Here is a 27,892-nt window from a genome sequence, read left to right as displayed (position 1 = left end):
TGACACCAGATGTGGTGACGGTGGTGTTTTATCTGACACTAAACATAGGACGCTTTTCAACACCGATGCTGTGATTCTCAGACACCAGCTAGGTGCCTGGCAATTCAATTCGATTCTGACACTGTCTACCAGGAGTTAGGGTCAGATCCCACAGGTTGAAGACCTCTGTCCAACAAAAGCTGCCCCTAATTTAGATGCCAGTCACAAGTCCAGGCCTCGCTTGCTTCTGCCTAGATGAGTCTACATTTGGAGGTTCCTACCACGCCCCCTCGGGTTCAATGTTTGGCAGAATGACTCAGAAGTCAAGAAAGTACTGATTTTTCCTGGTTTACTCTGAAGAGCCAAATGGAAGAGATGTGCAGGGAGCTGGGCAGAGCTACCAGGCCCTCCAGAGACGAGCCACCACCAGCACATCAGCGAGTCCAGTGCCCCCTGCTCCTTGACCCTCGCTGTTGAAGGGGTTTGCAAGTCCATCTCCAGCCTCCTCAGTCACCAGTGCCCATCCCGAAGCTCTCTACCTCCATCCTTAGCACAAACTCAGGCAAGGGCAAAGGGGGCTGCATCAATAACAAGACACTATTATCACTTAGAAAATTCCAGGGGTTTTAGGAACTTCATGCAGAGAAGCTGGGACAAAGTCCAAATATATATTTTATTATGCCACACCTGTTTTCCTCCAAATGAATGACCTCCTAGGGATTTTATGTGAGCAGATGAGATAAGGTTCATAAATAGGCATGACAGGTATCTAACCATGTAATGGCTCAATGAACCTTGGCCAGGTGCTGCGGCTATTGACGAAACAGGAGGTGAAGTAGGTACATGAACAAATTTCAGCTGGCGATGTTCTTAAAGCCACACAGCCCTGTACTGTGCTTTAAAAATAAGGAAAGAGGGTGGGGGGACATGTCTTCCCATGTCTGCTTGGAGGTCTGCCCCAGGACTATTTAAATCAGGGAGAGGGTACATGTATCGAACTTCATTATCTACTTCTATATTTATTTTTGGTACTGGGGATTGAATCAAGGGTGGTCTCTCATTAAGCCACATTCCCAGTCCTTTCTGATTTTATTTTGAGAAGCAACTTGGTGAGTTGCTGAGACTGGTCTTGAACTTGCTGGGATCCTCCTGCCTCAGCCTCCTGAGTCACGGGGATTCTAGGTGTGTACCGCCACACCCAGTTTCTAACTTGGTTATTTACTATTTTATTAGAATATCAACATGATGAATTACATAAATCTCTGTCCAATAGAAAAGGTAACCGTAAAGAACAGGATTTTTTGTTCCCCTGCGGAGTGTTAACCAGACCTGCACGCAGCCTGGCAAATCGGATCCTAAGATTCTTAAAAATCTGCTTATAAATCCCTAAAAGCTCTTGGAATGAGATTTCCTATCTTAGGATTCCCTCATTAATGAGTTAAATAAAGTTTGTGTGAGCCACGTTTTCTAAAATGTGCAAAGACAGAATATTTGTGGCATGACCATAATAATTCCAGGTCTCAGGGAGCCCTCTGTACCCATAATTCAGTTCACTGAGCGTTCGGAGAGCACCTTTTGTGTGTAATACATCATGCTGGGTCCTGCAGGGAGGAACAACAGCCTGGTCTCTACAGTGGAGGGTTTCATAATTACTTATGGGGACACAGGGAGTAGAGAAATCATTTCTTACACTGCAAGAAGGAGAAGGCGCCCTGGCAAACAGGAGCTGGCCTGGTACTCACGGCTTGGCCAAGGTGTTCTGTTGGACACAAATAATTGCCAATGTCAGACGAGGCCATTCTGGGACTATAGTAGGTCAGGACAAAAATAAGACTATTCCACAAGCACACTGGGAGGGAGATAAAGACAAGAGCACTGTCCACACCACAGACATGACCAAGACCTTCCCTGCCTTGATCTGTTCCGTGATGCTTATAACAAAATACCTGACACTTAATAATATATAAAGAAAAGAGATGTGTCAGGTGCAAAGTTCTGGTGGCTGAAGGTCCAGACAGCGCTGTGCTGGAGAGGGCCGCCAGGCTGCGTCACAACATGGCGGATGGCTTCACAGAGAAGAGAGAGGTCACATGGTGAGGAGGAGGAGACGCGGGAGGAGACGCCCACTCTGATAACAAGCTGCCCTTGCAGGAAGCAGGGCTCTCCCCGGAGGCCCGGCCCACCCCAGGAGACTGGCAGCCACCCTTCACTCGGTGGTCACGACCCGGCCAGCTCCCGCTAGGCCCCACCTCGGGAGGGTCCCACCACCTTTCCTTTCAGTGGTGACTTTCACATTGGTGACCAAGCTCCCAGCACATGGGTTTTCGGGGGACCAAGTACATTCAAATCATGGCAGTGTCCATATCCTGTCCCCCATGAGTGACAGCTGCTGCTTTCTCAATCAGTGTCAGCCTCACCCTCTTCTCATTTGTAGGAAAGAATGAGCACCTCTCAGGAGACACCCCACTTAGTGACGACATCCAATGCAGAGTAAATGCCGCTTCCTTTAAACTATCCCCCAAAGCACCTAATAAAGCCCCATCTTTCGAGTCCATTCGAATATCCTCTTACTGGTATCTTTGGACCGGAACTGATAAGGGACACTCTATCAAGGTACCGATCCATAGGAGGGGATGTAGGACAGAGAAAGCTGTCCCCTTCCGACTTCCCGTAGGGAGGAGGTGTGTGATTGGCAGGAACCCTCTGATGAGCCACTTGGGGGAGAAGTGCCTTTCGGCTGGGGGTCTCGGCTACCCACAGAGGGAATCAAGCCTGCCGTCGGCACTGGAGCGTGGCTCACTCTGGCCATCGGTGTGGTGGGCGCCTGTCGAGGCGAGGGGAGTCTAAAGAGAAAGGCTGGGAAATGGGAGGGATGGAGAGGCCCTCAGAGACTGAGCACAGGACCCATCTGGGCAGGGGCCACAAATCTAACCCCGCTGTCCTCTTATCTGTCATTTGCCCGGTGGTCAACATGTTGACCGTGAGTTTCTGGTGGGCTGAGCCTGGGGCAAAGGGGCTTTGCTAACAATGACTGGCACAATGAACGATGTCCCCAAAGCTAGGGTTTGAATGGCGAGCAATGGAAAATTCCAACTTTTGCCAGTAAGAACAGGGACACACACACTGCCCCCCTACCACCCTGCAAAGACCACATGTGAATAACAATGGAAGGTCTCTAAAGAGCCTTCTAAGTAAAAATGCGTCCTTCCTCTTCAGGATTCTTTTCTTTCTTTCTTTTTTTTTTTTTTTTTTTTTTTTTTTTTTTGAGGATTATGCTGAATTTTCCTGGGTCAAATTTCTGGGAACAATAGAGAATTCTCACTGCCTTACTGCTGGCATCTGAGTCAGACCATTCAGGTTAGCATCCTGGCTCCACCATTTAACTAGCTGTGTGATTCTGGATGAGCTACTTAACCTCTCTGAGCCACAGGCTCTTCATCTGCAGGAGAGAGGATCACACCTATCTCGATGGGTTGTTATAAGGAGCGAGCTCATGTGTAAAAAGCACTCTTGTTTGTAAACCAGAGTGCCTACAAAGCACACAGAAGATCCTGAATAACTGGTAACTGGGATCATCATCGTCCTCACACAATGCTCGGATTCTCTTCTGGAATAAATATTGAATAAATATCAACATGTGTTGGAGAGACATCCCCAGATTTGCTCTTCGGTTGAGTTCAGCCAGCGATGTCCAATAGTCCAGCATCTTTTGAACTAGTTGATAAGCTGTGGGTAGGTTGACATCTGCGATCACATTACTAGTTAACAGCCTGGCTCCCACCTCCCAGCCACTCCCTGCCGGCTGGGAACTAGGAGTGTTCTCCAGCACTGGGCTGATTCTAGCCCTGGGTTGCCCTTTTCTTTGTTGGAAGACCCAGCAGAGGATACTTTTTGCTCCCCGCTCCTGATCCTGGGGTTCACTAAGCCCCAGGATCCTGCTTCCATACAAAAGACCCTGGTAATCTCTACTGCTGAATAAACATGACGTTGATTTGAACATTGATTATCATCAAAAGCTGATCTGCTGCTGCTTGTGCAGTGAATCTAATGGGAATTGTGGCTGGTGATTGTGGACAGCTGAGGGATTCAGGCAAGGATACTCAGTGCTTTGGCAGGAGGAGGGCTCAGCTGAGAGGGTGGTCACATTGTACCAACCCGTGGGCTAAGCAGGACACAGTGGTGAAAGGCCAGGAGCATCTTCCTGGGGCCGCTGATTACGTGGCTAAGATTTCCCCCCTTCGTTCCTTGAATTCTCGGTTGAAAGGAGTGAGAGCTTTAGAGTTCCTATGTAGGAGGGGGTTCGCCTCAGCAATGTGGTCTCCAAGAGGGATCAGGGGACGTATCTGAAGCTGCCTTTCCAGTTTTAAAACTGCAGTCCACAGTTTTAACTGAGATTTGTGTGATATGAATCAGTAAGAACAGCATGGTTTTCCACCAAACTTCATACTTACGCTTTACACAATACTGGGGAAGTATCCGTCGCCTATCTCACCAAGAAACTGTCAACGCTGAGGTGGTTTTGAAGGTGAGTGGAAATTCTGGGTTGGAGCTAAGCCATCGTCCACCCCAACAAAGCCTCCCCTTTGAGAGCCCAGCCCACCAGGTGGAGAGCATTTCAAAAGGCTCCTAACTGGCAGGATGGGACAGAGTAAAGGGGAACTGGGGGAGAAGGTGACCGCAGGTATAGCTGGGTGGCACACATAGACAGAATGGCAACTGTCATGCCTCTGGAGTCAGAGTCTCTGCATTCAGATCTTGCCAGCTGTGTGATCTGGGGTGATTTGCTTAACCTCTCTGAGACTCGTTTAGAGAGTAGAGAATGAGAATACTCGTCCTAGAGACTGGGAGGATTCCGTGAGAGAGTGCCGGGACCAGCCAGCTCCAACAGGAAGTTGTCAACTGAATATTAGTTTTTACTGGCATCAGCGTGAGGAGGGGTGGACTGGGGAGAGGCGAGAGGGGAGGGAAGAGAGGAGAGAGGGCACCAGCAGGAGTCTTGGCAGGTGATGGCAAATGGAAGACGGGGTGGGGGCCCGAGAGCTGAGAGAGCTCAGAATAGAAGCAGTATTGGTAGCAGAGCGCCAAGCAGCATCGCTCAAATTACGGTGTGTAATTGGATTCCTCCGGGGCGACTCGCCGCCTCTGATGGATGTGAGTACCCTCGTGAGTCTCTAGCACGGGGTCTGAACGTTCCCACCTGCACTGACAGGCTCCAGGCCGGGTTTCAGCGAAACCCAGGACGTGCCTACGGCCCCGTGCCCGCCTGCCAGGGCGGCTACCTCCTCCATCACGGAGGCACCAGCCACGTGCCAGAGACAAGGAGGAGCGGATCAGGTCCCTTCAGGGGCACAGTCTAGTTAGGGGGAACACAAATGCAGAGGGGGTATCGGTGGGGCGCCCGAGGGGAAGAGGGGGCCGTGGCAGCAGGAAGGAGGAGGACCTGTTCTGGCCCCGAGCATCGGGAAGGTTCAGGAGATGCTGGGGGAACGCGTCCTGGACGATGCTGCTCTGGGCAGACTGAAGGATGCAGCGCGGGATTCCCACTGGCATGCGGATGGGCTGCTGGCCAGGGCACAGAGGGGTCCTGCCCAGCTGACCCAAGAATGAGGAGGGGAGGAGTGACTGAGGAACACGCCCACCCGTCCAAACCCAGATAGGGACTGAAGGCAAAAGGAACAGAGAAAGTGAGGCTTTTTAATGACGGTCTTGCAAGATCGGGTGTCCGGGCAGCAGTCAGCGTTTCACCCCCAGGTCCCTCCCGGTTCCTCACTGGCTGAGCCTCCGGGTACACAGACCTCCCGAGCGCTGCCTAGGTTGTACGGCCTCCTGTTGGGTGTTTAGAGAAATAGGCCTTCAGGCGTCCCACCGCCCTTTGTTCCCTGGTGGCGGGGAAGGTCTTTCTGGGACTGAGTACATTTGGGCACCGGTGAATTTCATCTTGTTGGTCAGGCCTGGCCCTTCCCCCTCGCCTCCTGTTTGTCAGGGACCGTGACCGTCGCACTCAGGTGTTAACTGCTGGTAACCACCTGTTCTATTTCCTCTTTGGCTGATTTTCTTACATCCTGAGTAATTTCACATTTAAGGCTAAATACTGTAATCTGAAAACGGACCACGGGACTTTCTGTTTCTCACAGTGACCAAGCAGTTTACACGACAACAACAAAACCCCCAACAAATCATCCAGAGGGGAGCTGGGGATGCAATTCAATAGTACATGGTGTGCTTAGCATCTATGAGGCCGTGTTCCATCCCTAGCTCCACCCTCCAAAAGAACCCCCCAAAACAAAACAAAAAATATGCTTTTTGCAAAAATGAAAACCAAAGATACAGAGAAGCAAATGAAATAACCATTCCTGGAAAATTATTAAATCGTTTTGAATGGATTCTTGTCTTTTCTCAATATATCTGTACTTTGTAACATTGGATCATAACATTTCCTTGGGGCTGGAGTTGTGGCTCAGTGGTAGAGCGCTTGCCTAGAACCTGTAAGGCACTGGGTACATTCCCCAGCACCACATAAAACAAAAACAAAAATAAAACACAAAAAAACTAAATAAACAAAATAAAGGCATTGTGTCCATCTACAACTAAAAATATTTCCTAAAAATCTCCTAACCAGATTTTTCCCGTGGCTTATTCTCTCACGTGGCTAACATCTCTGAGCCTCATGCTTCCTGCCTGTAGACCTCCATACGCACGGGGACCCTAACTGGTTTCAGCAGGTCCCGTCATTGGACATTAGGTTGCTTCCAATTTTCTGCTACTGTTGACAAGGCAACTCTTACACTGCACATAATCACTGCTCGATCTTTATGTGCCCATAATTATCTCCTTAGCGTAAAACCCTAAACAGATCGATCGTCTAAAGGGTCTCCAAGTCGTGAGTCCTTGGCGTGCATCTGGTCGATCATCCTCAACTCCGACTGCCTCTGGTCCACTGGACGTAGTTGCCAGTTCTCCTGGGAGTCTTGCTTGCTGTCTTCTCAAACTCTCACATGAGTGGAAATTCGTCCCCAGAGCGCTCTTCAGCAGGAGTGGGGAGAACCGAGGCTGGGATGTTCTGCCCTTCTTCGAACTATTCGGCTTTCTGGAGACTTCCTCCTCCTCCAAGGGAGCAGCCCCGGGGCAAAGCACCGCTTAGAAAATGAGGCTGATACTGAAAGTCTGACCTCCCTCCTTGACTTGCTCCTTTTCCTGGTCTACAACAGGAGACCCCAGACTGGATAATTCGTAAAGAAAAGCAATGTATCTGCCACAGAGCTGGAGACCAGAAAGTCCCAGGACATGGAGCCAGCTCCAGCGGGGCCACAGCGCAGCCTGGCAGGTGGCAGAAGGGCGAGAGCGCATGCGCGAGGCGGAGCGTGCACCCGGGTATCAGAAGCTGATCCCAGCGCAAGGGCCTTTATCCTTAATCATGACCCATCGCCTCCTGCAGGTCCCAGTCCTAAGTACTGTTACAATTAAATTAAACTTCTATTAAAATAAAATTTCAACATGAGTTTCAAAGCCTAGCAGGCCTCTTGAAAAGTAGACCAGAAGAAACAGGACATCCAGTTAAATCTGAATCAATATGAATCTCAGATAAACAGTGAATATTTTTTAGTATAAGGATGTTCCCTCTTGAGACAGACTTATACTAAAATTTGTTGTGTATCAGAAAAGCAAATATTCATTTTTATTTTTATTTTTTATGGTGTTGGTGATTGGATCCAGGGGCTCTCTCCTGCTGAGTTGTACCCCTCAGCCCTTTTTAAAAATGTATTTGGAGACAGGGTCTTGGTAAGGTTGCCCAGGCTGATCTCAGACTGGGGATTCTCCTGCCTCAGACTCCCGAGTAGCTGGGATTACAGGCCTGCGCCGCCACCCGCAGCTGTGGGCTCTGTATTTCCATTTGCTAACTCTGGCACCCCTCTCCCCTTAGCGGCTCACCTTATCCGTCGTCCCTCAGCGTCGTGTTCTCCAGGTGCCCCTACGGGCTGCCAGCAGCAGCTCCTTACCGTGGTGAAGCCCTCCTGGAGTTGGAAAACCACACGTGTAACCAGTGCACTCTTTTAAGACATCCAGGCCATTCCCCCTTCTTGTCTCTTATTTCTTCTCTCTTCCTTCCTCCCTCCATCCCCCCTTACTTTTGGAGCTTCATCTTCCTTCCCATCTTTGATTATTTCTGAACCAGCTAAGCTGGGGGCCTTAGTGCTGGGGTTGGGGACACCAGGGCTAATCTATCTCTGACCGAGGCTTGCTGAGCCAGTGAACAGGGGGACTCAAGCATCTCAGCCTAGACACCATCTTGGGGAAGAGCCTGAGGGGAAAGTAGAAAATTTTTAAAAAATGAAATTATAAAACTCAGTGTCTTCTTCACACACCAGTGGGGTGAAGGGTGTGGGGAAGGTCACGTGTGTTGCAAAAATGACCAGCCTGCCTGGTCAGGTTTCCGGCCTGATTCTTTTTTTTTCTTCCCAAACAGCTGTTGAATTTATTTGTCCAATCAATAATGGTCCTGGCAAAAATTAGTTAACCAACGCTGAGACAGTTGTAATGAAACATTAATTTTAAAAATCCATGATACCTTTATAGAAATTAGAGTTCACACAAACAAAAGAAACCTTCGGTGTTGCCAGCAAATACAAAATGAACGTAGTATGTCGGACAGAACAGCAAGAAGGCGGGTTTATACATTTATATTTGACACCTGACCATATTTTCAGTCACCATAGTATCTTCTCTCCAGATTCAAAAAAATAGTATGCTAATTTCTATAACAAAGCTTTTTTTCGTACAAAAATCAAATAATGGTTGACAAGTCACAACAGTGCAATAGGTAGAGGATAAAAAACCCCATCAAACAGGTGCTGGAAATAAATACTAACCAGGAGCAGGGCCTCGCGGTGATGTGGGGCCTGATTCTTAACGGCTCTCGGAAGTGAAAATTCGGTCTGGAAGCCCGGCCCACGGTGGGCCCTCCAGAGCTGTTTCCTGGAGGAGGCAGTGCGACCAGGGACAGTGTTTCCCCCTCTGGACACGGGGTCTTCACTCACGTCAGGTGAAGGTCAGTTCTTCCAGCTCCAGCAACTTAGTTCTCAGTACCTTCTGTGGTTCTTTCTGAAGATCAGGGGCCAGCTCGTAAGTATCTCAGCCCTTGAAGGCCACTGAGTCCCCTTGTGGTGACTCACCTCTACCATTATAGTGTGAAAAACGCCACCTCACCCACAAATGAGAAGACACGCCTGTTCGGCGGCTAAAGGACAATATTCCCATTTAATGAAGATCTCATTGCCTTTTATTTTTGATTCTAGAATTGTGCTGCTTTTCATTCTATAAAATGGAATAAACGGAGGCTGGGAGCGGAGGGATTAAAATCCCCCCCTTGGAAGCCTCAGCAAGCCATGACTAGAGAGAGACCAGCCCCGGTGTCCCCAACCCCAGCCCGAAGGCCCTCTGCTGAGCTGGCATTTGCCTGGCCTGCACAAGGCCCCAGGTACCACCAGCAAAGAGAGAAATCATCCAAACGAAGACAGTCCAGGACACTCTTGGAGAAGAGTAAACCGTGCTGGAGGGAGGTGACATACTTTTGGGGACTGAGCTTTACATCCAAGAATGAGGGTTTGATCACAACTGAGGGACTGTATGGATGGAGATTGACACACTGGTCATTAGATGAGCCACCAAGAGACAGCAGGTAGCGTGGCCTTCAAGGAAGCATCCCTGGGTGTTCTTTCCTAGGTGTGTCCCTGAGCCCACTGGCAGGCACCTCTCTGGTCCCTTGGCCCAGCCCTGGGGCTCCCTGGAGACTTCTCAACACTTGGGCGTCCCTGGGGACTGCATTTAGGCTCACGAACCCAGTGAGAGTGGAGCAGATGGGCACGTTCATGATCTGGACACGATTTGTTTGAGGAAACTGAGAAGCGCGTGGAGGAAAGCCACATCCTCTGACGCAGGGATGTTGGCTGGGTGACCCAGGAGTGACTCAGCCTAGCAGCTCCCTTCCACCCAGGACAGAGGGTTGGACAGAAGTGGCCTTTCCTACACACCTGCCCGCTATGTGCCGATCCCGGCTGCCTGTTTAATGCTTGCATGACCCATGGTGAATGCATTTTCCCTCTTCGCCTGCGATGGCTCTGACACTGATCATCCACGGACAGTAAATGGTGGAGCGGAGACCCACCCTCAGCTCTGGGTGGACGCAAAGCAGGTTACGTCCTCTCTGTACTGGAAGAACAGGGCTCTCAGGATCACTGACAACCCTCGTTTTATGCATGAGGAAACAGAGGTCCCGGGAGGAGAATGATTTACCCAGAGTCATTGAGGGTTTGGACTTGGACCTGAGCTCCAGATCCCAGATCAGTGATCCATCTCTTTGAGTCATTTTTTATTCCCCCTTCTGTGACCAAAAGACCTGACAAAAATAATTAGAGGAGGAAAAGTTTATTTGGGGGCTCATGTTTTCGGAGGTTCTCAGTCCATCGATGGCTGACTCCATTCTTTGGGGCTCCAGGTGAGGCAGAGCATCATGGCGGAGCAGTGTGGTGGAGGGAAGCAGTTCAGGACATGATCATCAGGAAGTAGAGAGAGCTCTGCTCAATAAAATGAAAATATATACCCCAAAGGCGCAGCTCCAGGGACCCACCTCCTCCAGTCACATCCCACCTGCCTCTAGTTACCACCCAGTTATGCACATCAGGGGGTTAATGCACTGATTAGATTAAGGCTCTCCTCACCCAATCTTCACCACTGAACTTTCCTGCATTGTCTCCCACAGGAGCTTTGGGGGACATCTCACATCCAAACCATAACAGTCTCCGATTCAATACTACTTTCTCTGCTTCTTACCCCTCTGGAGAAGTCTGCAGCCTCTGCAGCTTACAGAAAAGGAGCCAAATAAATACTGTTTTAAAAAGTTGACCCTTTCCTCCGACAGTCTGCTTGGACCTTCACATCACTGTCACTGTGGGTTTCCATTAGACTGTAACTAACTCCGGCTGCAGACGGTGCCATTTACAGAGAAATTTTGTGAAGCAGCAGCACTATTATTCTGACAGGCCTGACCATCTCTCCTTGTCCAATGCTGGTCAAATGACCAATTTTCCATCATCGTCTCAGAGTGAAAGGCCACGATGAAGAAGAAACAGGTCGCAGGACACCCTCCTTCCCTCCCTGTGTTCATCTGATTGTAGGAGATACTTCTCTCTCTCTCTGTCTCTCTCTCTCTGTCTCTCTGTCTCTCTCTCTGTCTCTCTCCCTCTCTCTTTCTCTCTCAGGAGCTGGCAGCTGGGGGATTTAATTTTCAGGGTTCTGCACAAAGTCATGCAGAGAGTTGGGTGAATGTGGCTCATTCAAATATCCAGCCAAGCTTCCAAAGCACTTGGCATGAACTATTTTAAATGTTTTTAGAACAATATTATTTAACAGCATTGGAAAATCATCATGATGCATGCTCTGGGGAGGGCATATGTAGGTATGTTTTGATCCTGTTTTTATTAAAAATGCACCCCTAAGAGTGTATTACTGAAAACGTCATTTGCAGGTAACAGAGCATTTGGTTAACAGTGCCTTAATTCTAGGGTGACCATCTGTCCCAGGTCACCTGGTCCTGGGGGGCTCCCAGGACAGGGACTGAACAGTGCTGATGCTGGGACAGTCTCAGGGGAACCAGGACAGTTGGTCACTCTAAATCATAAGGACATTAATACGGTCATCCCTCAATATCCAAGGGGTGCTGGTTCCAGGACCCTTGAGGTCACCAAAATCTGTAGCTGTCCAAGTCCCTTGTGGAAAATGGCACAGTGTTTGCATATACCCTACCCCATCCCCCTGTGTCCATTAAATCATCTCCGGATCACTTATAATACCTAACACAATGTCAACGCTGTGAAAATAATTGTTAGATGATATTGATTAGGGAACAGTGATGAGAAAAAAAAAAATGTCCTACACATTCAGGGTGTAGAGATGCGATTTTTTTTCCTGGATATTTCCCACCCTTGGTTGGTTAAAATTCAGGTGCAGAACCTGAAGACACGGGTGCGTGACTGTATCCATTTGAGAAGTTCAGCAGCAGAGCGTCGGCAGGTGGTTCTGGGATGTCTCGCTTTCCTTCTGCCACCTCACCATCATGGCGGTGGCAGCTTTAGGACTGTGGGGACAGTACCCTAGGCTCTCCGCATCCTTCCCAGAAGCCCCCCAAACCCCTTCTCTTACATCCTGTTGGCCCGAAGTAGGTCTTGTGGCTACCTCTAGCTGCAAGGGACTCTGGAAAGTGGATGTCCAAAAGCAAATGGGGTCACCATGACTGGCTTCCATGGGGACTGGACATTTGGCCTCCTGAACACATCAGAGTCCTGGGACAAAGCAGATGGGGAGGTCAGTGAGGTCAGCACCAACCACGTGTGCCTCAAGGGCTGTAGCCACATGGGGAAGGGACACCATGGCAAAATGACAGGCATTGGGGCTGAGGGCCGAATCCCCATGGCTGCTGACCAGTTTGGAGCCAGTTTGGAACCTTGGGCATGTGGCTGGACCAGGCCAAGGTCACACACCATTTCAGATTCCTTCTTTGTGCTTGTTGACATTTTCCAGAACCTCAATGGCGATTAGCAATCCCATCCTATAATCAGATAAAAATGTCTTCTTAAAACCATCACAAAGAAGAATACAATCTTTTTAAAAATGTCTCACATGTCAGCTCTTTTCTCGGATGGCCTGCTTGTCCACACAATTTCCTCTTTCCCTTTATCTCCCTGCCCCTTCCTCCCATCTAATGATGACAGTGGACGTTGTTTATTGGACATTTTACTATGTATGTCCCAGGTCCAGCACTTGACTTGCGTGACAATCCTAGGGAATTTTATCTTTGTTACTCCTTTTTCAAAGATGAGGAAAGTGAGACGCAGCAGACTTCATTCACGTAGGTGGCCCCTTTTGGTGCCGAAACCCTGGCTCCTAATCGCTACCCATCTCTCTCTGTCTCTCTTCCTCCATCTTATCCTCTCTCACCTTTAAAAAGTGATTGATCAACTATCTCTGTCAGTTCCGGGTGTAACCCAAGAGTTCTCAGCTTCAGCGTGATTGACAGTTCAGACAGGATCACTGTCGATTAGGGGTTGTCCTGTCCCTGTAGGGTGTTTAGCAGCCTCTTTGGATTCTTCCCACTGGATGCCAGGAGCAACGCCCCCACACACCCCTCATCTTCAGACGTGACGATTATCCTCGGGGACCAAAATCCCCCTTGTTGAGCACCACTGAGGCAGCCAGGTCCCTGTGTTCGCTGTGGAGAAGGATTCTGGAGCCCCTCCAGCTGAACGGTCGCCAGCAGAAACCAGCAGGAACAGTCCATGCCTTCTGGCAAGTCCAAGCTGGCTCACTCGGGGCATCTGCCACCTGCGAGACATTCCAGGGCGGGGCTGGCAAAACGCTTGGGGCGCCCCTGGCAGCGACCATGTGAGCAGCAGCAAGACACTCCTGCCTCTTGTCCTGAAAGCCAGATTGGAATAACACGGGAACTTCCTGACCCTCAAAGGGCAGGGCCCCATGCTGGCGGTGGACTGCAGTGCCAAAAGGAGCCAGCGGATGGGGCTCTCGATGAAGACACCACGGGATGCGACAGATGGATCAGCCAGCTCGGACTCTGAAGTCCATCTCTAGTCCTGGTCCCGTTCCCATTAGTGGGAGCGACCAGCTCAGACTCTACCTGTTTCCACATCAGTAAAATGAGAATCTCGACAATCCCTTTGTCTCTTCTTGGGATGGTTTTCAGGAGCAGAGTAGGAGGTTGTCTCCAAAATGACATGGCCACCTGCTTTACTCTCCATGGCACCTGAAGCATGGTCAGCCTTCCGTATCTGAGGGTTCAGCATTCACAGAGTCAACCAACCAAGGGTCACAAAAATTGGGGGGAAAATTGTGTCCCTACTGAATATGTTCAGACTTTGACTTGTTGTCATTGTTCCTAAGTGACACAGCAGGGTGACTGGAGGCACAGCATTTGTTGCATTAGGTAATTGAGAGATGATTTAAAGTCTAGAGGAGAATGTGAAGGTTCTAGACAAACGCTGAACCACTTTATGTACGGGACTTGAGCATCCTGGGATTTTGAGGGTCGTGGAGCGAATGCCCCACGGAGACAGGGATGACCGTGTCTGTGTCTGCCTTCTGTCTCGGTGCCAGAGCGGCAGCTTCATGAGGGTCTTGGTTGTGCTTGCTGACGTATCCCCAAGCCTAGGACAGCGTCAGAAGACGCTCCATAGAGATGTGCAGAGCGGATGTGCACATTTCACTCTCAGGGAAGTGGTTAGAAAAGATCTCAACTGCCGTCGAGCTAATCAAGCCCCTTGTACTTAATGGTTCCAATTCTGAGACTCTAAACCCCTCTCCCCAAATAATCCAATGAGAAGGAAAATCCTCACAGTAGCAAACATTTATCCTGTAGTACCTGACATAGCACCAGCAACCTGAAAACCCACGTCTGTAATCAGATAAAGATGTAGTGCACACAGCCCTTACAAATCTATATGGTGAAGTTCCCGGCAGCCATTACAATATTATTTATAGTAAGACGAGCCAACTTTTATGGCACACACACCGAACTATAATGCATAATGCAAAATTGTGTATGCAGCCCAATTACTGAGATTATAGGAGTGAGCCCCCCCACACACCTTTGGTGGAAATATCATGTATGATGTTTCTGTGGGGGAGTAATTTGGAAATTTCTATTGAAATACAAGCGTTCATATCACTTGACTAAGCAATTGCATTTCTGGGACTTTATCATTGAGATGTGTCAGATAAACGCCCAGAGGTCTATGCATACATAACTAGTTAAATAAATCACTGTATATCAACATAAAAGAACACACTGCATTCATTAAAAATGAATATATTTGCATGAACTGACAGGGAATGATGCCCAAGATATATTACTAATTGAAAAAAGAAAATGCCAGAAAAGCAAATTGCCAACATATTTTTGTATAATAACAATGGCATCATATATGGTAGCACAAACATTTTAAAAATCAGGAGAAAATATAGAGCAAACTGTTAGCAATACTTCTCACTAAAGGATGAGGGACAAGCTCTCTGTGTTGTGAATTTTTGTGATGCTCAGGTTTTTGTTTTTGTTTTTGGTACTAGGGATTGAACCTAGGGCCCACTGGGCTACACCCCCAGTCCTTTATTATTATTATTATTATCATCATTATAATATATTATTATTTTATTATCATTATTATTTTGAGTCTCGTGAAGTTGCTTAGGGCCTCACTAAATTCCCTACGCTGGCCTCGAACTTCTGATCCTCCTGCCTCAGCCTCCCGAGTTGCTGGGATTACAGGTGTGCGCAACCGTGCCTGACCTGCTTAGAATGACTTCACAAAAACAGACAGGAAGAAAAAAATAAAAGTAAACAACAACCTGAACCTGCAACATGAGCTCCTGCATAACAGCCAACGAAAGCGAGGCACAAGAAGACCAGAAGCACGGGTCAAGGAGTTACTCAGTGACGGACGGAGCCTTTCGGGCAGTTTTTGGGATTCTCCTGAGGGCCAGCTTCTATAATGGCTGTGTGCATTCGTCAGGGTTTTCCAAAGAGATAAAACCTGTAGGTGCAGGACAGGGGACCTGTTGGGGGAGTTGGGTCCCAGGACCGCAGAGCTGAGAAGTCCCACGTAGGCTGTCTGCAAACCAGAGAACCAGAGACGGCTCAGTTCCTGGTAGAGCGGCTCAGTTCCGGTTCAGAAGCCTGGGAACCAGGGAACCTGCTGCTGCAGACCCAGTCCAGCCCTGGGGATTGTGGGTACAAGTCCCAAAGTCCAAAGGGCGAAGAATATGATGTCCAAGGGCAAGAGGAGAAGGGGATCCTGCCCTAAGAGAGGGACCGGGTGGGATGGAGGGAGGGAGGGCGCCTGGAGAGCAGTCTGACTTCCTGCTTTTCCTTCTCCATCCGGGCTCCCAGCCACGCTGAGGCCGGGTCTTCTCACACAGTCCAGGGGCGGGAGGCCAGTCTGCCCTGGCAATGCCCTCCTGGACTCATCCAGAAACTGTGCTTCCCCAGCCCGTGAGGCATCCCTCAGTCCAGTCAAGTGGACACCCAAAGTAACCACCCAGCGCCCAGGGGCTGGACAGGGAGAACCCCCTCCCACGGGCCCTCTTTGTTCAAGCGGGGTGATGCTGGGGGCATGTTCTGTTGATGTGACCTACTGTTGCATGGCGCCTTGTTTCCCCAGGATGGACGACATTCAGCTCTGCAAGGACATCATGGACTTGAAGCAGGAGCTGCAGAACTTGGTCGCCATCCCAGGTAATCATGCGCGGCTTCACTTCCTGCCAGTGGCTGCTCAGCGGCCCGACCTGCTCCATCTGGACCCGGGTCTGGGAGACGGCGATCGTCCCTCCTCCTAGCCTGGCTTCACTCTTGCAGGGCAGTGCCCTGAGCATCTGGTCTAAACACAAGTTCACGTCATGGCCACCTTTGGGACCATGGAAAGTCACCTCTCTGAGACTCAGTATCTCTCTGAAATTAGAATATAATAGTACTAATAGTACCTCATTCATTAACTATAAATATCACTGTGATAAATGTACATTGCAAACCAAGCGCTTAATTTGATATTTGGCCCAAAGAGTCCAATAAATATGAGCAATTACTATCATTGTTGTCCTGTTGGGGAACGAGTAGGATATAGTGGTTACAAGCTCTACCTTTGGAGTCAAATCTAGATTTGCTAGTTATTGGTGACGTGGCTTATTCGACCCCTTCTCCCCCAAGGGCCTTCCCTGCCCTTCCAGGCTGTACGGGACTTGAGCGTCCTGGCAACGGCCTCTCGCTCCTGCAGGTCTCTCTCTGGACTCCGTGCTCCTCGAGGGCGCACGTGAGGTCCTGGTAGGCGCTAAGGGCAGGTGTATTGGGAGAGTAGACGAGAGATCTAGCTCAAGAACCTGGAGCTTGACAAGGAGTCAGCAGGCCAGGTGAGAAGCCACCCTTGTCCTTGATTTGAATATCTTTGCCATTCTGTAAGTACGTCCCAAGATGCAGCACTCGGCAAAGCCTGGGCCGGGTGCTGGGCAGGCAGCGAAGGAGGGAAGGGCTTCCGCTCTCAGGGGCTCCCCTGTCAGTGGGAAGAGACTCGGCACACACCAGGGTCAGCGGTAGCTCTTACTGAGCAAGAAGGGCAGGGTAGCGTGCTTTAGAGCAGAGGCGCTCAGTCCCCCTCTGTCGGCCTCCGGGGGTTCAAGGTCAACATCGTCATTTGGGGTTGAGGATTGTGGGAGGATGGGGGCGGGAGCTCTCTGTGCCTCGTAGGGTGTTGAGTGGCATTGCTGGCCTGTAACGACTCCGTGCAATAGTATATTCCACCCCCAGTTGTCACACCTGGGAGTGTCTACAGACACTGCTGCGTGCCCCGAAGGAGGGGGCAGCATTGCCCTTAGGGTCCAGCGATATGGGGTTGGGCCAGGCTACCCAGCTGCATGACCTTCATTGAGAAACTTAATCTCTCTGGGTCTCATATTCCTTATTGGTACGATAAGGCCAATGGTGTCACCTCACGTGGTGGCTTTGAACATGCCAGGGTCAAATACAGCGAGTCCTGTTGGAGGGGTGGACCGGGCACTGTTGCCCTCACAGGCATTGGCAAAGTGCCAAGCACTGCGCAGGCCCTGGGGGTGAACGACTGAGTGGACCCTAACTGATGGGGTGACAGCTGGTGGAGGCAGCCTTTCTTTGGGGGCAATTAACACAATCAAAAATGGACTATGGTCAGGGCTACACCACTCCGTGAGTACAGTTGGAACAGGTGGGTTCTATGGTGTGTGAATCATATCTCAATAAAGTTACCAAAACAAGTTAAGCATCAAACATAAAACAGTATATGAATGGGAAAAAAATACTCCAGTCCAGACACCACCCACTAGGAATTCTGACTCAATCGGTCAGCTGTGGGGCCCTGGTAATTTTGAAAAGCTTCCTAGCCAGGCAAAGAGGCCTGTAATCCCAGCGACGGGGGAGGCTGAGGCAGGAGGATCACAAGTTTCCAGGTCAGCCTGCGTAGCTTAGTGAGACCCTGTCTTGAAATGAAAGGAAACGGGCTGGGGATGTGGCTCAGTGGTAGAGCATCCTGGGGTTCGATCCCCAGGACTACAGGGCGCAGGGATAGCTTGCCACATGATGGTGATGACCAGCCAGGGGTGAGAGCCACCAGGCTGTTCCACTCTTCTTTTCCAGCTCTTCCAGGCATGACTGGGTTGGAAGGTGCAGAAACCCATCCAAGTTTATGTAAACACAAAGCAGTACACAAGGACAAAGAAGTCTCCTTCAGCCCGCACACAAGCACTGTATTTCTTTTGTGTGGTTTCCAGAACAAATTACCACTAATTTGGTGACTTAAAACAACCCAAAGAATTTTCTTAAAATTCTGGAGGCCAGAAGTCTGAAGTCAAGGTGCTGGCAGGCCATGCTCTCTCCAGAGGCTTCGAGGAGACTCTCTCTGTCTCTTCCACCTTCTGATGGCCCCCGACAGTCCTTGGCTGGCAGCTCTGTCATTCCAATCTGCCTTTGACGTCTCCTCTTCTGAGGACGCCAGTCACTGGGTGGAGACACCACTCTAATGAGTATAACTTAATTTTAGCTTAACTAATTACATCTGCCAAGTAATTTCCAAATTGCTTTGGAAATAGGCTCTTTCTGAAGAGGGTAGCTATGAATATTTGAGAGGACCTCTTTCTGATGAGAGCAGACATGAATTTATCAGTGGGGGTGGAGGGTATTCAACTCTCTCCAGCCTCCCGAGGGCCGGAAGCAGAAACCCGGAAGCCAGTGGAATGTTCTTGGCCGCCCAACCCGTTTTGGGAACGAATTCTATTTCCCCCTCTAGCACCCGAGCCAGGCAAGGCCACCCCCTGTCCCTTTCAGGACCTCCCTAAGTAACAGTCCAGTTCCCAGGGCTTCTCTGGAGATGCAGGTGGGTCACCATGTCCCCCTTGGGAGGGAGGATTTCCAGGGCCCATTGATAGCTCTGCAGGACACATGGAGCCGACCAAGGCAGAGGAGGCCTGAGTGTGTGACCACTGAGTCCACCAAGGCCACAGGAGGCTGTGGCAGCCTCCAGAGCAACCATGGAAATGGGGCTTTTTGGTAGACACAGTGCCTGGGGCCAGATGGAGAGCAAGGAGAACAAGACCCTTAGAAGGAGCTCCCCAAATTCAGTAATCATGATGAATATTTTCACACATGCAAAGAAAAATTCACGATGAGCAAAATATCAAAAGTGTGAAGACAGGATCGGTGGCGACATTCGACGGGCGGAGGCCAGGGATGCTGCAGCCTGCAGCCTGGATGTCGAGGTCCCACCGGAGAACGCGTCCTGCGGGAGTGAAATACCGCTGACCTTCCCTGCGGAGAACACAACTCAAACCAGGTCCAGGGCTCCCACGCTGCAGAGCCCGGGCCCTACGCCCAGCCCCACGATTCCCCCGCAAACGGCTGCTTCCTGTGTCTTCCGTGCAGAAATTCAGAGCCCCCTCCTTTCCTGCCTTCCCAGGCCCCTCTCCCTACCATCCCCTCCATCCTCCTCGCTGGGCGTCTTTCTCTGTATTCCCTGGACCAGTGACAGGTTTCTAGATGGATGTAGTTGCATTTAGGAGAAGAAAAATGAACGTTTCTGGCAACCCACTGATAATAAAGTATTCAGCGAAGAGTAAACAGACCATAAAATCTTGCTTTTTGAGCCAAGGTCAGAAGACAATTTGCCAGTGTATCGATAGTTGGGGGACTCTGATTGAGCAATACCCCAAGCCCTGAAGTCTCACACCACCTCCGTTGCCACCCCGCCTCCTGAGACCTGAGGACACTGAGGTGTGACTGTGAAGGCCTCTGACCTTCCCCTTGGACGTAAAAATAGTGCCACTCTCACAGGGTCCTTCTCACCTGGGGGGAGGTTTCGCTCCCCAAGGAATGTTTGGCAAGGTTGGGAGAGAGCTGGTGCTGTGGCTCCGTGGTAGAGCGCTTGCCTAGCAGGCGTGAGGCACTGGGTTCGAGTCTCACCACCACACAGAAATAAAATGAATACAGTAAAGGTCTAGCAACATCTAAAAAAATATATTTAAAAAAAAGGTTGGGAGACATCTTTAGATGCTCTGGCTTCTGCCAGTGGCTTAGAGATGGTGCTGACAAGTGATTTGGGGAATGACTCGCAGCCCCACCACGGTCAGTGTGATGCCCCGGTCACCAGTAGCAGTGGCCAGGAAATGGGGACTGCCCACCATTCCACTGGTGGCCTTTGTTAAGGAGACAAACCAACATTCTCTCCTGTTCAAATCCACTCAGCCCAATGGATCTGTGGGTTCCACGTTCACAGATTCCACCCACCACAGATTTTTAAAATTGGGGAAAAAATATTGTCTCTGTACTGAACATTGTACAGACCTTTTTTCTTGTTGTTATTTCCTACACGATAGAGTATTACAAAACTCTTTCCATAGCATTGACATTGCATCAGGTGCTATAAGTTGAGATGGTTGAGTCTACAGGAGGATGTTCAGAGTCTCTGCAAACACTGCCCTTTTACACAAAGGACTTGGGTTTTGGTCTCTGCAGAGGGAACTGAAGCCAATCCCCCAAGAAACCAATCCCCCTGCATACCAAGGTTCTATATCCTCATCCCTAGTTCTGCTTCTAGATCTGAAGATTGTCAATGCCGGTCCCTAAGTAGACAGACAGACAAGCTGCCTGCACTTTTTTATTCTGAAGGGATTTGGGCAGAAGAGCTGGAAGTGTGTTTAAGTTTTTACCTCTGAGTATTCTCTGTTTTGACCTTCAGCCCTGTCTTTTCTTGCCCTCCTGGCCCTGGGTATTTGGGACAGGCTAAAGTTATCAGCATTGCCAATTTACTTCTGAGAAACTGGTTTACCCTCACCACGGAGCAGGTCCCTCCTGCACAATCCCCCATCCAGTCCCCTCCCTGCCAGCCCTGCGTCCCCCTCTGTCTTCTGCTGATCCCCCTTGCCGGGTCACTTCCATTTTCTGAGTGCTTGCCAAGGTCAAGTGTAGGCTGAGTCATGTACCGATATTACTGCACTTCTAGCCTCATGGTGCATATTTTACAGATGAGGAAACTGACACCTGAAGAGGTTGAGTTGCCTCTTCAAGTTCACACAGGAGGGAAATGGTGGAGCCCCCAGACTGAAGTGCTTCGAGTGGTTATACTCAGCTGTTTCTTTATTGATGCTTTCTTCTTCCCAGAAGAAGAAAAAACCAAGCTGCAGAAGCAGAGGGAGGATGAGCTGATCCAGAAGATCCACAGACTGGTGCAGAAGAGAGACTTCCTGGTGGACGACGCGGAGGTGGAGCGGCTAAGGTGAGTGGAGCACGCGGACCCCAGGCCCCAGCCTTCGCTTCCCACAAAACCCATGCTCTGCTCCCAAGAGGCCTTGCCCGACACACGTGGCCTTCACCGGGCGCCCCAGACACCCACCCTAAATGACCCATTTCATATTTAATAGTAACTCCAACCCAGTCCCAAAGGTCTTACAAAGCCCCATGTGTCTTAGCTGAAGGTTGTTTAGGGAGGTGCCCTGGGGTGGGGATGGCATCACATGACAAATGGCAGAGCTCCCTACATATTTTCCCAACTCATCAAGGCAACTTCTAGAAACTTCTCCTGTCAATCTCTACAAAACTCTGCCCCCTAGATCACCTTGCTTCCCTCTCCTGCCCTCTCAGTGTCCCAGATCTTGTCTGCCCTTCCCTTCCCCGCAGTGGCTCCACGGTCCTTTTATACCCATTCATACTTGCTATTGTCACCTGGGCAACCACAGGCCTGGGAGCCACTGGAGGCTCCTGAGGAGTCTGGGCATAGGAAAGGCTGAGTATGTTGATTCTTAATAATTTTTGTCCCCAGACAAAGCCTTTGAAGTCTCTGTCCTTGAGGAAGGCAACTCTATTCTATGTCCTCTGAGGTCCCTCTCCAAGATCCCTGGGATATGCCCTGCCTTGCTCGGTTGGGCCGGGACCACCTTGACCTTGATGAGCTGAGGCGACTTGCTCTCTAAGACCTGCCACACACCTGTGGGAGCACAGGAGGTGACCAGGGTGGCTTGAAGGTCCAGGGTCAGGAGAGGTGTGGCCCGGCTCGCAGAACCCCCCAGCTGGCTGTTTGGGTCCTGGGACATCCGCCCCTGCTCTGGGGTCTCGTCCTAGCTCTGGTTCTGCCTTTACCCTTTGTCGCTATGTCTCTGGTTCAGGGCAGTTCGTGGAACGTGACTCTCACACCACACCCGGGGCAGGCGACACGCAGGTACATCCACAGAGCCCGGCCTGTCCCTCGTGTGCAGCATCTCACCCCTTCCCTTGGCTCCCAGATGTTCCCTGGCTCACTCTGCTTCTCTCTTTTCACCTCTGCCTTCCCAGGGAGCAAGAAGAAGACAAGGAAATGGCCGATTTCCTGAGAATCAAGTTAAAACCTCTAGACAAAGTAACCAAATCTCCAGCCAGTGAGTGCATTCACCATTCCTCCTCTTCCCCACGGGACAGAAAAGCCTGTGTCAAAGAGGTCTGGGGCCAGGGGATGCCTCAGAAGGCTTTCCTGCAGTCAAACTTGAGCACGGGGTGGCAGCAGGCCAGGCCAGCTTCCAGAACCTTCCACATCCCAGTTCCCCAGGCCCAGGTTCTACCCCTGCTGCCTTGAAATTTTTAGTAATTTTGGACCCAATGTTTTCATTTTGCTCTGAACCCAGAAAATCATGCCGCTCCGGTCCTGGCTGCCGTGGTCCTTCCCTAATCACCTGGTGTGGTGGAGGCTCAGGGGACCTCGGCTTCTATTAGGGCTGGGATCTCTGGGAAGGCCAGAAACACGCGCTTCAGAGTAGGAGCCTTAGGAGACACCACCGGGGTCAAGAGGATTTTTGCGAGATAAGTTTGGTAAATGCCGCAAGGTTGGCCCTTGATATGGAGGTACCAGTGTCCACTAGGACAGTAAAGTGATGCTAGGTCCTCCGGTCAAGGAGCTGTCCTCTCTGTTGGCTCCGTGATTCTCGAATGTGTCCCACTGCCGTATTCCCAGGGTACTCCTTCCATCATAAGAAATAATGCCCAACTTAATCTGATCTAAGCAAATAAAAGGGGAGACTTTTGGGAGGAAGAGTGACAAGAAATAGGGCCTCAGAGACTGGACACTTAGGACTTCTTCACTCTCGTTCCATTTCTCATCTCTGTCCTTCTCTGCATGCTAACTTCATTTTCCGCTATTACGCAGCCCTTCTCCGTGGGTCAGAATTCCAGAACCTCCCAGGCAATGCCAGATGTGTTCTCCTGGTATTTAAACACACAAATCTCAGGGAAAGACTCCGATTGGTCCTTCTTAGATCACGTTCCTGCCTCTTAGACCCATCACCGTGATGGAGAGGTTGGGGTACTCTGATTGGCCAGGTCTGTGTCACATGCCCTCCCTCTCCAGCAGCCACACGGACATGAGCTCTTACCAGAGGAAGAAGGACTGGAATCTTGTTGGAAAGACAAAAACCAAAAGCTGCCACCATGTGTACAAAGGCCAACCCAGGTTCTCTGCCATCTTACCTCCTGTGAAAACAGCTGAAGAGGGAGGAAGAAAAGAACGAGGAAGGTTGCTGGGTGTGGTGGCTCACACCCATGATCTCAGCTACTGGGGAGGCTGAGGCAGGAGGATCTCAAGTTTGAGGCCAGCCTGGGCAACTTAGTGACACCCTGTGTCAAAAATAAAAATGGAAAGGGTTGGGGGTGTAGCTCAGTGGCAGAGTGCTGACAGGTTCAGTTCCCAGTGCCACGAGAAAGAAGAGGCAGGGGGAGGGAGGGAGACTGTGTTCCCGTCTGTTGATCCCTAAGACCTCAAGGCACATGATCCCTGCCTAAAGCCAGCATCCTCAATGGACTCTCTCTTCTAAGAAAGGCAAAATAGAAAAACTCCACTCGCCAGTTTGGAGAAGGAGCAAGGGAGCTTTCCTTCTAGGTGAGGTTATGGATAGAAGAAAGAAATGGTCTCAGTGAGAAATCGAAACACCAAGCCCAGACTACAAGCAAGGGGTCCAGTGTGGGGCCCACACTACTCTTCTGGTGCTGAAATCCCAAACTGAAAAATAAAAAATGAGTTGAAAACCAGGGAAATCTCTGGGGCCTTAGCAAGAGCAAATGCACAATTGCTCAGTGAGCCTTTTGCATCCCCTGATACACAGCACTACCAGGGACAAATCAACTCCCACAAAGAGGAGCGCTCCATAAGTATTAAAACCCAACAAGAATTGTACCACCATGAAGATGGATTGGTGGCCTACGCCTGTAATCCCAGCAGCTTGGGAGGCTGAGACAGGAGGATCACAAGTTCAAAGCCAGCCTCAGCAATTTAGTGAGGCCATAAGCAATTTAGCAAGACCCTATCTCAAAATAAAAAATAAAGAAGGGTAGGATATGGCTCAATGGCTAAGCACTCTGGGTTCTATCTCCAGTACAAAACAAACAAACTGTACTACCACGAGGGGAATCAGTGGAGGCAACAAAGAGAATGCTCTCCCAAGAACCAGACATAATCACTATTTTAAAGAGACATGCATTCATATATTTAGATGGTTAGAAATAAGAGGTAGAATAAAACCAAAGCTAAAGAGCAGGATGCTATGACAAAGAATAAGTAGACTTACAAAAGAATTTAAAAAATTATCACTGAAGTAGAAGCTCAATGGACTAAATACAGAGACACAGTTGAAGGCATGGCTCATAAACTGGAAAGCAGACCTGAGGAAATTACCCAGCATAAACAGAAAAAGTTGGAAAATATGAGAGGTCATGAATCGGAGAGGATAGAAGGAGAAGGTCCAACTTCTATCTGGTAAGCAATCCAGAAGGAGAGAAAACAGCCAATGTGGGGATGGGTATCTGAAAATACCTGATCATTTTCCAGATGTGAAAGATGTAAACCCTCAGACTGAAGTGGCTTGAACAAAAGTTCCTGTTTATCCACTCACCAGCCACTTCCTGAATGCCAGGTCCCGTGTGAGACTTAGCATTCACAATGGTGGCTGTGGTTGGAAGCTGAACTGTAGGCCAGTTGGCCCACAGGGAAGTGGGAACAGTCTCTGGATCGCTTTTCATGCACACCAGCTCTCCATGTCACCTCAACAAAGCCTAGAACGAGGCCTGGCCTGGCCTGGGGCGAGCTGGGGCTGCCGGTGCTGGGGCTCCCCTCGCCTCACCTCTTTCCTTCTGTGCTTCTACCTTGCTGCAGGCTCCCGGGCAGAGAAGAAGGCGGAGCCCCCACCTAGCAAGCCCACAGTGGCCAAGACAGGGCTGGCACTCATCAAGGATTGCTGTGGGGCCACCCAGTGCAACATCATGTAGCCCCCACCTGGGGTGCCCCGGGGCCACGGGGACCCCCTCCCACCCTCTTGTCGTCGTAGCCCCCATTTCACCGGGGCCTGAGAGCTCTCCAAGGCTTCCGGAAGGGGTTGAAGGCAAGCCTGTGACTGCCGCCAGGGGCCATGGGCACGGCAGGCGGGCCGGCCACCCTGTACAGAGTGTAGCAATAGGGAGTCCCTCACCGTCGCATGGCCCTCCCCAGAGCATGCCGAACCCAGGAGTCTGCCTCACCAGTTATCCAACCACCAGGAAAGGTCCTCCCTCAGAAAAGTAGATCTCCACTTCTATTTAGCTGTATCTAACCCACCGTGCAGGTCACCTGGGGGAGGGGCGTCGATCCCAGGCGTGTGCAGTTGTGATGTCTCAACGTCGGGCACCGTGTCGGACACGTCCCCCTGCACCCTCCCAGCTCTGCTGTGGGGCCTGCCCCAAGCAGGCACGGTCCCTCCCCCACCCGTCCTCTCCCAGTGACCGTGCCCCCCACCCCGGAGGGCTCTCCACGTAGCCCCTGCATCTCTGAGGCGCCATCAGTGTCACGTTCTTGGAGGCCGATGGCCTGTCTCTAAAGACTGGAGCTTGTGTGCCATGCCGTGGTCACGTCTCCTGCTCCCTCCCATCCCGTGTCCGGGCCCAGCTCACATCGGGAGGGTGTCCACTGTGCTCCCGGCTCTTCCTCTCCTTGCTATGTCTGGCCCTGGGGTGTGGAGCTGAGTGGGAACAGGGCTGGGCAGCAGCAGATCCAGGACAGCTGGAGGATCAGAGGCCGGGGCCGGGACGGCGGCGGGGGACCCAGAGCAGACGTCGACCCAGGTACTCTTTCCCCACCGGGATGTCACTACACCAGCCCAACAGCCAGACCTCCATGGAGGACGGTGGCAGGCGGGAGAGCCTGAGCCGGCGCGCCCCATCACCTGGTGGCGGATCTGAACCAGCCTGACGATCCCACCTGTGTAACTTGATGTACATTTGCTACGGCCAGCCCGGCACAGCCTGTGTGACCTCTGTCCGTGTATGTGTGTCGTGACCGGCCTCAGTAGTTAGTGTGACTCAAGACTCGCTGATGTTCCGTCATCCATCAGAGAAAATAAAAATGGAACCCACGTAGACCGCATCTTAAACGCTTTGGTTTTTTCCTTGATTATGGAAGTCATGGATGTACATAGTAAATCATTTTAAAAGTACAGACAATGTAAAGGCTTTTTCTTTTTCAACACGCATGATTCCTCCAGCTGGAGACCTCTGACATTTGGGCAGGTTTCCTTGTGGTCTTTTTATGTATTTCTTTCTCTCATGCTTGGTCCTACCGTTTTATAACCAGTGCTTTTGCCCCTGGTCACTCCATAGCAATGGTTTCCCCTCGTCATTAAAAGCCCTTTGTAAACATTAAATGCTCTTCATACATATTTATAATGGCCGCTTAGGAATCCATCTCATGGATTTACTGTCATTGATCTCACCATTTCCTCACTATAGGACCTTTAGACTGTTTCTAGCTTTTTCAATGTTGTAAATGATGTTACGATAAATATCCCGAGGACACGAATCATCTGGATTTTGGGTTTTTCCTTAAGGTAACCACTTAGAAGTCACATTCTTGGGCCATGAATGGGTACCATTTTCAAAGTGTTTGTGAATCACAAGTGAATCTGCAGGTGTTTCCAGTCACAGCAGCTTTGGACTTGACCCCAAGGATTTCTGACTGTAACCCTCAAGGCCTCCATGGGCCTCACCCCTCAGGCCTCCTACCTCGGGCCTCCCAGCCTGTCTCAGGTGTGTTTCTACTTCAGTCCAAGCTCTGTCCACACACCTCTTCCTGTCATTCTGATGCTGAAGAGGGTCTGTGGTCCACTCAGTGTCACCAGGCTGGAATCAGAGGACACTATGTCCTTCTTTGGTACCCTATACCAAGCATGGAGATAGACTGTATGAAGGTTCCTCAGCTGCCATAACAAAATGATCTCTTATACAACAAACCCATCCTCTCACAGTTCCAGAGGCCAGAAGTCTGAAATCGAGGTATCTGTTCCCTCCCAAGGCTGTCGGGAAGAATCCTTCCTTACTTCCTCCAATTCCCTAGAGCTCCTGATAATCCTAGGCCTTCCTTGGCTACTTTGCTCCAATCTCCACCTCTGTCTTCACATGGCTTTCTCCAGTGGATATGTGTCTTGGTGTGTCCTCCCCTGGTCTTATAGGGACACATTCATCAGATTTAGGACCGGTTCTAATCCAGTATGACCTTACCTTGATCCTCACTTACCGTAATTACTTCTGCAAATCCCTATTTCCAAGTAAGTTCACATTCTTTTTAAAAAAAAATTTTTTTAAATAGTCGTAGATGGATACAATATCTTTATTTATTTGTATGCAGTGCTGAGGATGGAACCCAGGGCCTCACACATGCTAGGCAAGTGCTCCACCACAGAGCCGCTACCCCAGCCCGTAAGTTCACATTCTGAGAATCCAGGGAGACATGGCTATGGTGGGGTGGGGTGGGGACACTATTAAGCCCACTGTAGATCCCTCCCACTCTAACTCACAATA

The 27,892-nt window shown here is 50.2% G+C and overlaps 1 protein-coding gene across 2 annotated transcripts in view; it reads left to right on the top strand.

The window, feature by feature from the left end:
* The window catches only part of Bmerb1 (bMERB domain containing 1), a 94,372-nt gene extending 67,380 nt beyond the window's left edge, over positions 1-26,992 (top strand). Inside the window, exons 3-6 of one of the 2 annotated variants that reach the window (XM_047532714.1) lie at positions 16,200-16,273; positions 21,215-21,326; positions 22,379-22,461; positions 25,221-26,992. In XM_047532714.1, the coding sequence (XP_047388670.1) occupies positions 16,200-16,273; positions 21,215-21,326; positions 22,379-22,461; positions 25,221-25,333 (382 nt within the window). In that variant the 3' untranslated portion in view covers positions 25,334-26,992. Of the gene's footprint in view, positions 1-16,199; positions 16,274-21,211; positions 21,327-22,378; positions 22,462-25,220 lie in introns of both variants that reach the window. The other variant, XM_047532713.1, reaches the window with a different exon arrangement.
* Positions 26,993-27,892: the final 900 nt, after the last annotated feature.

The sequence above is a fragment of the Sciurus carolinensis genome, chromosome 18 (genome assembly GCF_902686445.1).
Source record: "Sciurus carolinensis chromosome 18, mSciCar1.2, whole genome shotgun sequence".
In the NCBI taxonomy this organism is placed as follows: domain Eukaryota; kingdom Metazoa; phylum Chordata; class Mammalia; order Rodentia; family Sciuridae; genus Sciurus; species Sciurus carolinensis.
Note: the sequence above shows the minus strand (reverse complement) of the source record. Positions and strands in the feature narration are given on the sequence as shown.